Source organism: Anneissia japonica, unplaced genomic scaffold (assembly GCF_011630105.1).
Source record: "Anneissia japonica isolate Jap-2015-1 unplaced genomic scaffold, ASM1163010v1 scaffold310_len583560_cov164, whole genome shotgun sequence".
NCBI classification, from domain to species: domain Eukaryota; kingdom Metazoa; phylum Echinodermata; class Crinoidea; order Comatulida; family Comatulidae; genus Anneissia; species Anneissia japonica.
In genome coordinates, this window is record NW_022695742.1 from 346,304 (window position 1) to 359,612 (window position 13,309).

Here is a 13,309-nt window from a genome sequence, read left to right on the forward strand (position 1 = left end):
ATAATAATAATAATAATATAAAAAATAGCAATAATAAATAACTTACAGGTTGATTTTCGTTTACTTTCATCAAAATTGCAAAATTAGTTAAATGCGTACATTGGCAAACAATATGTGTGTTATTATAAGTGACAACTTCACAGCCATCATCTGACCAGCCACCACCAGTTGAACTAAAAAAAAAAAAAAATGCACCATATATTTATAAATATATACAAATTGATATTGTTTGAATGGCCACTTTCAAACTAATAAAGTTGTTACCTTATCATGGATTTTAGCCATGTAGAAATTGATTCTCAGTAATTTTTCCAACCAACATGTACTAGGATAGCTGTTATTTTGTATTTCCTCTTCATTCTAGCCTGAGCTGGATAGGGCTCGTGCTAGAATTTATTAGCCAAAGAATTTATTAGCCAAAACAAGTTGCTTCCCATTCTATATGTTTTACATTATTTATTTAACTACAGGAGTGGCACAAGGGGAGCCGAGGACCAGGGCCCCACGTTGAGGACAAAAAAAAAATATTTGTATTTTCTACATTTTAGTAGCCTGTAAAATCGATTAAATAAGCCTTACCTCTAAATTTTCATTGGACCCCTTTCTAAAAATTATGGGGAAAGCCTGACCACGGTCACTTAGCTCTCTTTGGGCAAATCCTGGCGCCACCCCTTTTGATTTTTTAATTCGGCATGCATTTTTGTTTTAGCTGTGGGATGATTTTCAATGAACTCTAGCATTAGGCACGTTGTATGCCTATAGTAAAAAAAATACTCTACCTGAAACATCACCTTAGGCCTACATAGTGTAGGTACAACAACACATAACATGTAAACATATTAGTAATACACTTCATACAGATATAATCCCATTATTTTGTTTGTAATAAAAAAAAAATCCTTTATTATTTTGTGGTTACAGCGAATAGTATGACTGACAAAATAAATATGTTATTAATTATTAAGTAAACATTTTTGAGGAATATATTCAGTTTTTTGTTGTACATATAACATTTGCATTCGCCAATCTACAATTAACATTTAAAGCATGTTACTCACTTGTCCAAAAGTTTCCAAAATACACATATTGGTTGCGTATCCTCCTCCATTATCTGCAGAAAAAACAGTAATAACATTATACTTAAAAAAGAATATATCATGCAAATATGCCTACACCAAATAGATTTATGTCCCACAAATATTGTGCATAATACGCCGTGGGCATATGTCATCGTCATTGCCCTCGTTATCTACATCTTTATTTTTCAGTATCTTTTATATTGTTGTTAGTGTTATTATTTTTATCTTTATCATTATCCTCATTACTATTATTTTTTTTTAAATTTCTATCATTATTGTTACAATTTTTATTATATTGTTATTGTTATTATATTATTATTGTTATTATCATTGTTAATGTTATAATTGTTATTATATTGTCATTGTTATTGTTATCATTGATATTATATTGCTATCATTGTTATTATACTGTTATTATAGCGCATTTGACGACGTCATGACCAGACTGAAGTAACAACACACTCAGTTAAAAATGATCGTCGATTGTGATCAAAACGTTCAGGTAAGTGCCGATGTTATTTTGCTTCATTTATAAATGAAAGTTAAACAATATCACCACCATTATCATCATCATCTGCGGTTGCGTTGTTATGACATTTGATGTAAAAATAGAAATTTTTGCATTTGTGGTTAAACCAATTTTTACATTTGTAGGCAATTTTTTTTTGTTTTTAAATTTGTGGTTGTTTTTACATTTGTAATTGACATGTTATGACATTTGCAGTTATTTTTACATTTGTGGGTACAATGTTTTGACACCTTTATGGTCATTTTTACATTTGTGGTAAATTTTCACATTTGTGTACTCTACACATCATCATCATCATTACTATCATTATTACTATCATTATTATTATACCTCCGCCAACGAAGTTGGCTGAGGATTATTATTACCTCTGCCAAGTTGGCTGGAGATTATATTTTTGCCTGTTGATTTATTTAGCTATTCTTTGTTGGCATATTTGTTGTGAACAGTGTACACCCCATAGTTTTTATCAGAAACTTGGCCACAATGTTCCTTTATCTAAGATCTAGAGCTGATTAAATTTTGAAGGGTCAGGGTCTAAGGTCAAGGTCACAATCAACGAAAAATTATTTTTTTAAATCTATTTGTCTACAGCCCATAGTTTTAATCACAAACTTGGAATGTTCCATGACCAAATATCTCAAAGTATTTAAATGTTAAAGGGTAAGGGTTAAAAGTGAAGTTCACAATCAACAAAAAACGATTTTTTAAAACAGTTCTTATCAGAAATTTGTCAAAATTGGCCACAATGTTTCTTTACCAAAGATCTGAAGTGACTACATTTTAAAGGGTCAGGGTCAAAGGTCAAGGACACAATGATCGAAAAACTTGTATAACTGTTTGCTGTATAGACACGTGTGTGTGTGTGCTTATACAGGCTTGTCGATAAAGTGTAAATAATCATATGACCATTAATTTCAAAGTGATATATCCAAAGCAGTTTGGTGTAGTGGTTAGAAGAGGGTTTTCCACACTACCAGTCCCGGGTTCAAAACGCAAGGAGTCTACTTGAGTTGTTTTTTTCATTATTTTTTATGGGGACAATATGCAGGAGAAATTTATACTGAGGAGAATTATGATATGGGTGGAGGTGGAGGTATGCACTCTCCGTGTGCCCTCTAGTAGTTATTATTATTTCTACTACTAGAGGGTGAGCTCGTTTAGCCAGCTTAGTATGTTAGTTTGTGAACGTCCCAATTAGTTTCGATTTTAAAAAAAAGAACAATTTGACCACTAATAGAAGATAGGTTGCATGGTTTTAAAAGCAGTTTCAATTTTTCATAACCTAAGAATATTAGAAAACATTAAAATGAGAAGAAATTAGCAATATTGTTTATAGGGAAATATCTTGTATTTTCTCTCCATAATTTTCCTTGGAAAACATATTTGGTCAGGGGCTGCTAAAGCAAATTCTTATTGTAATCTATTGAGAACCCGAAAACCGACTGTGCTTGATGAATATCTACTGTGTTTGTTAACCGACTGTGACTAATACCCAAGTTTGCTTGAAGATCGTCTTTCTTTGAAATTTGCCCTTTTGGCGTTCCATATAAAACTACAGAAATGAATGTTGAATGTTGCTCTTTTTGCATTCCATATAAACCACAAATACGACTGAGATACGGCTACGGAATGCAGAAATACATAGACACCATTTTGGTCAAGTTAAAGACGCGTGGCAGTGCAATACAACTGTAAAATTAATTATTTGTCCCACAATTAATCTGAAATATGGATGATATCACTTTGCACAATCAGGACTTGGGGATGACCTATACATGTTTTCGAATCCGAGACGTTTATTTAGGCCCTCGGTTGTCTGTTACAATTTCATGCTTTTAAATAAGCGTAATTATAATACAGATTATTTATGTTATTTTTTAAAAATTTATTCATTCTGAAAGTAATCAATAGTAAAAACATTCAAGGATAAAAACACCAAAAAGTACAAAAAGTAACTTACTTCCACTGTTGTCCCTAAATAATAATAATAATTATTATTATTATAATAATAATAATAATTATTATTATTATAATTATTATTTTTAATAATAATAATAATATAATAATGATAAAGCACAACCAAGTAATTAATAGAGTATGTAAATTGTATCAACAAATACTTACTTCCATATGCGTAATACTCAAACTCATTGTGTCATTATGATCAAACAAGGTGTTTTCTGGGAAACCAGCAGTCGGAATTGATATAGACACAATGCTAGGGAGTAGCCTGCTCGAGTTGTCACGCTCACTTCCTCCCAGTTGATTTGGCATTGCCTTGTAGAGCGTCTTTGTCACAACTGCCACTAAACTCAGAAAATACAAACTTGTATGTTAACAAAGTATGCTACTTATACTCATGCGTGAAGACATTAAAACAAACAAAAATTGCCTTGTCCTAGAGTGCTAAGATATGCATGTGTGTAGTTGAACACACGACTATCGAATACACATCAACGTAATATAGTTATATATTCAGTATATCCATGTTACAGTACCAATATACAGTATCAAAACAAGAAGTATATTAAATAAATGAGCCCATCTTTGGATTAAAAGTATTTGTTGTATTTTTCATTTTATTGGTAATACTTTACTTAATAATTTTATACTAGCAATGCCTAAAGATTTACATTTTTACATTATTTCCTATAGATGTAGAAAAAACAAAGATCAACTAAAAGCAAACAATACCGGTCATTCCATAAAAAGAAGACGTAGGAACAACTACTTGTATCAATGTGTTGTCAATAGAGATGTTAGTAGATGTTGTGGTACTATCTCCGGCTATTACTTGTCCTATAATAACTAAAAAGAAAATAAAATGTGTAAATTATATTTTTTTTTCCTGTAACAGATATTGCTTGTAAATTATAAGATTATGTATCTTGTTTCATTTAATTTCAAATCACATTTATTTCTCACTATAAATGATATTAATCAATATATCAAAAGAATTGTCGAAAAGTAAACTAGAAAGAGGCAATTAATGCTGCCTTAGAATTAAAATCAACTGGATGATTCCAGTTGAGAATTTTAGTACTTTCTAGTGCCCACTTCTTGACCAGTCAGATGCCTATGTATGAGATAATATTCGCTATATTCCTTGTTATTCAATCAACTTTGAAATGAAAAAGTAATCTTCTCAAATTATTCCTTATCCTAACTTTTATCATTCGTGTTATTATGCTTCCTGAATGTTATCCATTTACGTTCAATTATATTATTTCTCAACTAAACCTTAGGCCAAAACAAATAAATTGTTTGTTTGCCCTTTTTAAAAAAAAATGATAAATAGGGGCGGTGGAAAAAGTTTATTTATTTATTTTTTTAAGATACTCATCAGATGGAATAAAAATAACCCAGAGGCCTAGAATGGCAATATCTTACATCAGACAACAACTTTAGACTAATTTGTAGGGCATCTGGCAAAAAATAAAGATAAAAACACTTTCATTTTTTTTTTCTATTTGTAAAGAAATAAAGCTGAAAAAAAACTTTTTTTTTTGTTTTTTTGCCCCTATTTTTTCAGTGAGTTAGGGGTGGGTGGAGGAGGGCAAACAAACAATTTTTTTTGGCCTTATTGTATAAATATGCTATAAAATTATATTATTATTGAATAATTATATTAGGCCTATATAATTAATTATTATAACATTATATAAATTATCACACTTTAAACATAATATCTTCGGATATCCAATCTTAGTATTTTCCACATGCCTACAAATATACAGTATATATACAAGTATCTCAATCGATACTCAGTATGGTGAAAATAATATTAAAAATGTGATATATATTTTCAGGTTGCTATTCTTGAAAAAAAAAACCCTCTCAGCCCCTTCCCCCAGCTCGAGCCTACGAGCTCAAGTCCCTGTAGGACAACTTAGCACCCCCCCCCCCAAATTTATCCTAGAGCCGCCACTGACTACAGATCTCTGACGTCTATTAACCTATTTGGGCATTTAGTATTGCTATGTCAGTACTGTGACGTCAGGCACGTCGATGACAATAATAAAATAAATTCGCTTTATACACTTGAATGTCTTAACAGCGTACTCCAGCGGCATTTGATGTTCAATACTGTCTTTTTTCGTAAGACTACTACTTTTGCAACAAGGCCCATCAAATGCTAACCTATCCAATCTGATTTCAAATGCATTTTAAACTCTTCTGTTACCCAAAATCAGTATCCTAATATCTATTAAACACATTTTTAAAATTTTAAGTTACCTAACCACCAATAGTGGCACAGAATAATATTAGGACTTGATGTAAGCCTTACCAATGTTTTCACGCTTATATGATATCTCTCTATATGTGTCTTTCTCAGAACCATTCTCTGCAATTGATTTAATCACATCAATTGCAAATGTTTCTAATAGTAACAGCAATTTACTCGATGTTGCACTTGAATCCTGTTTCCGATAAAAACACAAGACTATCTGTTAAATTCTCATCATATACCGTACTTCGTCAAAACCAAAAATACATGCACAAGATTTGTTTCCATTATTTATACACCTACGTGTGATGTCTGGTTTAACGTCTGAGATCTAAACTAAACATTATACTTCCTAAAAATGTATGAATACTGGAAAACACATTGTCATATGAGAATTAATATATTCAAAATTTTTCAATATTGTTACAGGTATTTATTACTCACCGAGTCCCGAGAATGAACAATAGTTTTTATATTTTCTTCAGCTAAAAGGTCGTCACAGGTAGAAAGAAACAACTGTAAATAATTGCCAAGCAAATATGAGAAACGAAAGTATTGTTTTCTCCTCATTTTTAAATAATAATTACATAATATCTGACACTATTTTTCACCATGCTTTAATAAAAATCACCATATCAGCATCTGCATCATCATCGTACTATCATCATTATCACCATCATCATCATCATCATCAAGTGCACAAAAAAGGGACTGTGCAATATATGCTATATTTGTGTAAATTATTATTATTATTATTATTAGGTCATCATCATCTTTTCTATACTTCACTTTAGTCACTATTGTCATCATCATTAATATAATAATAATGATGATAGTAGTAGTAGTAGTAGTAGTAGTAGTAGTGGTGGTGGTAGTAGTTCAACCAGTTGCTGTCGATTATAAATTATATATCAAAATAAATAAATAAATAAAAAATCTCTTAGATATACAGTATACCAGACAATAATCATACGCCTAGCGAACCGACACTACAACTGTTTCTTTTGAATTTTTTCGAAGTCTACATACCTATGGTGGATGGATAGAAAATACAGTAGTAACAAGTAGACCTGTGATACTGCTTAGCAGAGTAGCAGATCTCGAAGGTACACTATATGTTTTGCAGAATAGATATTCTTTGAACTATACCATAGTGCAACAGCGATGTCAAAATATATGAAGTAGTGCAGGTAAAATAGAGCTAGAATTTAACGTACTTAACAAAGTTTTTCTGGCTAGATTACTTACCTATTTGGACAACAAATAGATAGAAAATGTATAATGGTTACCAAAAGAGCTTAATATTGTAATTAGGTGTTTGTTGCAACATAATGTTCTTGGTACAAGCTATTATTATGTAAACAAATATAAAATTTAAAGAAAAAACATACTTACATTTATTGTAGTGTTGGACGACACTGCTGACACTTGTAAGAGACTGTTAAGAATATCAATAGTGGTATCAACTTCGGAGTGAGTTAGGGATCCAACAGACATAAGATTCATTGTTGAATTTAGCACAGAAATGGTATCACTTTCGCTAATGTTAATTCCAAGCCGACCAACGTTCTCAGCTAAACGCTAAAATTTTAAAAGAAAATATACATATTTGGTAAATATGACCCCTGCCTAATAATTTCCTTGTGTCAGCTGAGGGCACTGAAAAAATAGCAATCTACTACAGTACTACACACATTAGCATCAGTGCAAGTAAAAATATTGAAATTGAAAAGAGAGTAAAAAGCAAAATCCATAAATGTCTTTGCAGGAAACCCATATAAACAGTGGCTGCGCCAGCGGGGGGGCTGGGGGCTAAAGCCCCCCCCCATCGGTCCAGTCAAGGCCCCCATCGGCCAAAGCTCGGCGGGCAGTCAGACCAAAAAAAAAAAAAGGCCTAGTTTTCCCATCCCAGCCAATTTCCATCCATCTAGGTGTCCCAATGTTTTAAAAAAATCTTGTTTTGGGAGGGGACACCCCCTCCCATACCCAACCCTGGCTCGGGCTTTCGGCGCTCAGATAACGCTGTGCGCTATAGTTACACTAAAAAATAACTTAGCTCCCCCAGTCGGACATCTTAGCCCCCCCCCCAATAAATTATATCCTAGAGCCGCCACTGCATATAAATAGTTTCTCTATTAGACAGCTTAATGAAGTGTAAAATGTTGACAAACCTGAATGTGAGATTGAGTCACACGGGTAGTATACATGTATGACATGCTTTTAAGCGCATCTGTCTTATGTGTTCCACCATATTCTGTACCGTTAGAGTCATCTGTTAGAACCGTTGTTTCAGTTGTAGCAGTTGCGTCAGTGGTATATCTAGAACTTTCTATGAAATTTACATGTTACATATAGGCTAATAATTAATATATTGTTGACTTATACATTACTGATTGTGGGTAGTGTGCTTAAGTAATTCCAACAAACAAGACTTGTTGTCAGTTTGGAAGTCCATTAAATAGGCATATAAAGGTATTCATGGTATCTAGAATTAGCCCTGTGATTGAGCCCTAATCTCAAGATATAGCAACTAAGAAAAAAAAAAAAAATCATTAAACACAAGGTACTTACCGTTATTACAATTACTGCTGTTAAAACCTTCTGTGCATTCGCATCGATATCGGTAGGTATCATATTGATTGCTATAATGGCAAACACCATCGTTCAAACAGTGGATTTGCTCACAATCGTACACACCTGTTTAAAATAGAAGTCAATTATATATATTTTTTATTTCACTTATTGAGCGCTATTTACAAAGCGTTTAAACATAACAAATCAAGGCACAGCATTTTACAGACAACCCCATAAACTATTACAAACACATCAAAAACATTATTAACTGTTGTAAATCAGAAAACATGTTCATCTGCAGGTCTATAGGTCATTCATTGATGTTACATCTGTAGATGAATTTTCAGTGTCTTTCAGGAATCGAGAGTAGGTTGAAGACGGATAACTTGGGTCCATATTTTGAAAATGGTTTAGGCCTATCTCTGATAGTAGTTAGCAGGAGGAATATGAATTAATGTAACATCACTGGAGGATCTGAGACCATTCCTCCAGACTCCTAACTTATTAAAACTTTTTAAGATAAAATTGTACTTCAGCATAGGTAGACAAATACCATGGCGCAGGTATGGACAGTGCAGCCAGTGCAAAGGGCAGGGGCGCATTATTTTTTCCCATACAGTTAAGGCAGAAATTATAGAGGACGCTATTTTAGGTCAATTAGGTGAACTGGATATACATGAATATGCATGCTGACCTCCCCCTCGCGAATCAGAGTTCCGTGGAGTATTAAGCAGTGCTTATGTGTGGATGAATGCTACGGCGTAGGCCAAAATCTCTTAAATAGGATTTGGTAGTCAAGACAGTGTGAAAATTAATGGCTTATAATTGTAATAATATCTCTATATGAATAGACACAATTTATGTACAGCATGGCGTTTTAAAGTATATAAAAGCACAGTAAATATTGAATCTGGCTATTTAAGTACAGTAGAGTTATAGGCCTAGATATGACATGTGTTGTACTGAAGTACTAATTCTGAAGGATATAAACATTTAGAGGCAAATTACGCGGAGTACTTCGGACATAGTTGTTAACATATAATTTCACAATTAAACATTTTTATGAGAAATAAAATCACTGTCAATAACAGACAATTGCATATTTGCTATATTCTTATGCATGACTCATTGGTTGGTAAAATTTAAGGACTTTTTGAAGAACCATCTATTTAATTTTTTAATTGGGTAGACAGCCTTTAATAAACCTTACGTTACATAGTATAGAATATCGTCAGTTTTGGTAAAATTAATGTTTATAATATATTTGCTTGCTATATAAATCTAGGCCTTTTACTTTTATTCATATTGCATATGAACGAAATGTTTGTGAAAAATCAACATTAAAACAATACAGAGAATTGTCCGAGTATTTTTAATCATAGAATCGTAGTAATACCATAGAGAAAGAATTTTTTTTTTCTTTATGGTAGTACCAGGGAGATCTTATGTAGTTAGTTAGTATGTCTGCTATATCTTTAAACTACTATTACTACTCAAAGAACCGACCAGATTCAACGTACTGCTTTTTATACTTTCAAAGACCATATGTACGTAAACAGTGTCTAGGAATAGGGATTGTATTAGACCATTAATTTTCACTGTGTCAACCACACTAGACCGACTACCAGAGATTTTGGCCTATCCTAACCCTATACTAATACACCGTAGCTTTCACATTCTTTCATCCGCAGGCAGCACCACTGCTTCCGCGACTCACGAGAAAGAGATCAAAGCGTGCATATTCATGTTATCAGTTCACATACCTTAAATAGCACCCTCTATGATTTCTGCCTTAACTGTATGGAAAAAATAATAATGCGGCCTGGCCCCTGCGTTATTTGGGGGTCCGTTCAATAGGCCTATAGATCTAAAAAACACTGCAAGTAGTTTGACTTTTTAACTCAAAACAAGCCAGTGATATCTATTGGTATCTATTGATTACATTAAAGGCTTTTGAAAAAAATTAATTCAGGTATAGGTATTTACGTACGTATGTTTCGTACCATGGTATGATGCACTAAAATACTTGTGAACAGCAGATTATTTTTTAAACAATTCAAATATTGGCAAGCACGTTGTAATCTTCAGGAATGAATGAATAGGAAGATAATGGAGGTACAGTATATAATTATGAGGTTCAGCAGGTGTATATGCAATTGTGTTACGCATACTTAAGTAGGAATTTGTTTCTGTGTCTTCATATTGAAAGCAGCTCTGTTCTTTTGTTTAAAGTTGATAGTATGTTTGAATAAATTATGTGAAATTATGGACCATTTGATGTTTAATTGGGTGCTGCTTGCTTTCAGTTTCCATACAAGTTTTGATAATTCGGTGATGTTCTTATGGTTCGGAGAGCTAAATGTGTGCTTATGATTCTAAATGTGGTTTTGAATGTGTTGTCTGCAAGTCCGATGTACTCTTTGACTTTATCATTTGTGGTTACGGTGGCCTTGTAGATAATTGAAGATGCCAGGCAGTTTCTTGATAGGGGGTAATGGGCATTCATCTCTCTTTCGACAGTTGCATGTATTAGACGGTTCTTGTGGTGTGGTGCGAAGAATTCTGCTATTGTGAGACTGAATGGTGTTTCCCATGTTTCTGGAACAGCTATACCTAACTTTGACATTATTTTTGTTCAATAGCTTGTGGAGTGTACTGTACTGCCTACAGGAAAGTGTTTTTTGACCAAGTTCAGGAAGGATCAAAACATAGACAGCATCTCTGAGATTAACAGCATAGCTAAAACGATTACATCATGCCTAGCATAAACGATCTTGTTGAAACGATTGCAGAAAAGGAAGCCTTCATCACATTAAAGGACCATAAAGATAACTTTCAGAACAAACCAAGCTGCAGACTAATCAACCTATCAAAACAAGAAATCGGTCGCATAAGCAAAACCATCCTTGATCGTGTTAACCGTAATCCGATCACCAAAACCAAACTACATCAGTGGAAAAATACCTTGGCAGTGATCAATTGGTTTAAAAGCATAAAACAAAAATCCAGAAGCTCATTAATTGCATTCGACATCGTGGAATTTTACCTTTCAATTACAAAAAACCTGTTAATCAACTCCATCAAGCATGCACAGAAGCCTACCAGCATTACAGAAGAGGAAATAAATGTAATCATGAAAGCACGTAATTCCATCCTATTTGACAGCGATTCGGCATGGAAAAATAAAAGCTCCAAGGACATGTTTGACGTCACCATGGTCAGCTTCGAAGGGGCGAAAGTATGTGAACTTTCATTTTATCATCACCTGCAAAAAAGCTTGGCAAAAACAACATCGGCCTATAACGAGACGACGGCCTCGCAATCATGAAGAGCACATCACCAAGGCAGTGTGAGAAGATGAAAAAGGAAATAACACCCATTTTTCACTCCTTTGATCTTCGCATCACAATACAAGCAAACATCAAAATTACTAACTTCCTCGATGTTACACTGGATCTACAACACTATAACTACCAACCGTTTATTAAAGCGAATAACCAGTTATTGTAAGTCGACTCACGCTCTAACTATCCCTCAACCATTTTAAAACAAATACCTACTTACATCAATTAATCAACAAATATCTAACATCTCTGATTCCAAGGCTACATTTCTCAAGGCTGCTCCGGACTACAAAAAAGCATTAAAGAAGAGAGGTTTCCAGCACAATGAGCTTTAAACCATCGCCTGGAAATAACAAGCCTCAAAGAAAACAAAACACCATCTGGTACAACCCTCCATTCAACAAAGGTGTGAAAACCAGCAGATCCTCCTGAACTTGAAACACTTTCAGTCGGCAGTACACTTCACAAGCTATTCAACAAAAAATAATGTTAAAGTTAGCCTTTTCCTTGTACTGTACTTATAAAATGCAGTCTTCATAAAACTAACGACTACAATGGAGTGGTACATTTTTTAGGTAAATGTATTGTCTAATATGCACAACATTTCTCAAGTAAAAGTTAACTGTTTGTTATCCTCGCCTATTCGAAGGAGGTGATTCCCTTGTCTCTCCAAAGAAGAGGTTAGGTATTGCAAAAGCACACGTCTCTGTGTGTGGCGTGTGTGTCCTTCTGGGCTCATAACTCAATTGAACGACTGGACCGATTTATTTTAATTTTCACTCATTTACTCTGGTTTGATATTGATTAGAGTCTGTGCGATGCTTCATCAAGATATTAAAACTGAAACATTATACTAACACTGGGTTCGGGCTAGGATCCAGGTCCACTTGGGGCCCCTTTCAGCTTTGGCCCCTGAGAACTCATAGGCGTAGTGATGCGTAGTTATTAAAACAGTTATTAGAAATAATGTTCAGTAATAACAAAATATACTTACTTAAATTGCATTGAGAACCAATTGCACTAATTCCATCGGGACAATAACACCGTTGTGTTGTAAAGTTAGACATTTTACAAAATGTATCGTTCAGACATTTGATATAATCACAGTCATACACACCTGTTATTAATTAAAATCAGTTATATTATACATATGAAAATTAACTATTATCTTCTTCATTGTAATAATTTCTGATATTTCCTAATAATGTTTATGTTAGAGATACCAAAGCTCTGACCTACTTGGAATGACATCAGCTTTGGTATTATTTTGGTTTATTTATGAATAAACCATGAATAAACAACTTGTAAGTTATATTTATTACAGTATAAGATTGATTTGAATAACAGATACCAGCATAATTTTTTTGTTATAATTTTAGTCAATCTTGCACAATCTCTTTTTAAAAGTTAGTTAAAAAGTTAAAAAAAATATTTTATTTTTGACAAAAGTTGTTAGTAGAATGCCCCCATTTGGCCGTTGATTTGTTAATTTCTTATATTCCATTGTAAGCTAATATATAATTAATTGCAAATACATATATATTTGGAAATATAT

The 13,309-nt window shown here is 33.2% G+C and overlaps 1 protein-coding gene across 1 annotated transcript in view; it reads right to left on the reverse strand.

Annotated features, from left to right (window-relative positions):
* Positions 1-13,309, reverse strand: part of LOC117101552 (adhesion G protein-coupled receptor L4-like) — a 54,419-nt gene that overhangs the window by 12,630 nt on the left and 28,480 nt on the right. Inside the window, exons 7-16 of the mRNA XM_033241531.1 lie at positions 12,749-12,871; positions 8,408-8,533; positions 8,008-8,165; positions 7,232-7,417; positions 6,281-6,352; positions 5,897-6,029; positions 4,303-4,416; positions 3,733-3,914; positions 1,059-1,111; positions 47-173 (exon numbers count right to left, since the gene is read on the reverse strand). Coding sequence (XP_033097422.1) covers positions 47-173; positions 1,059-1,111; positions 3,733-3,914; positions 4,303-4,416; positions 5,897-6,029; positions 6,281-6,352; positions 7,232-7,417; positions 8,008-8,165; positions 8,408-8,533; positions 12,749-12,871 — 1,274 coding nt within the window. The remainder of the gene's footprint in view (positions 1-46; positions 174-1,058; positions 1,112-3,732; positions 3,915-4,302; positions 4,417-5,896; positions 6,030-6,280; positions 6,353-7,231; positions 7,418-8,007; positions 8,166-8,407; positions 8,534-12,748; positions 12,872-13,309) is intronic.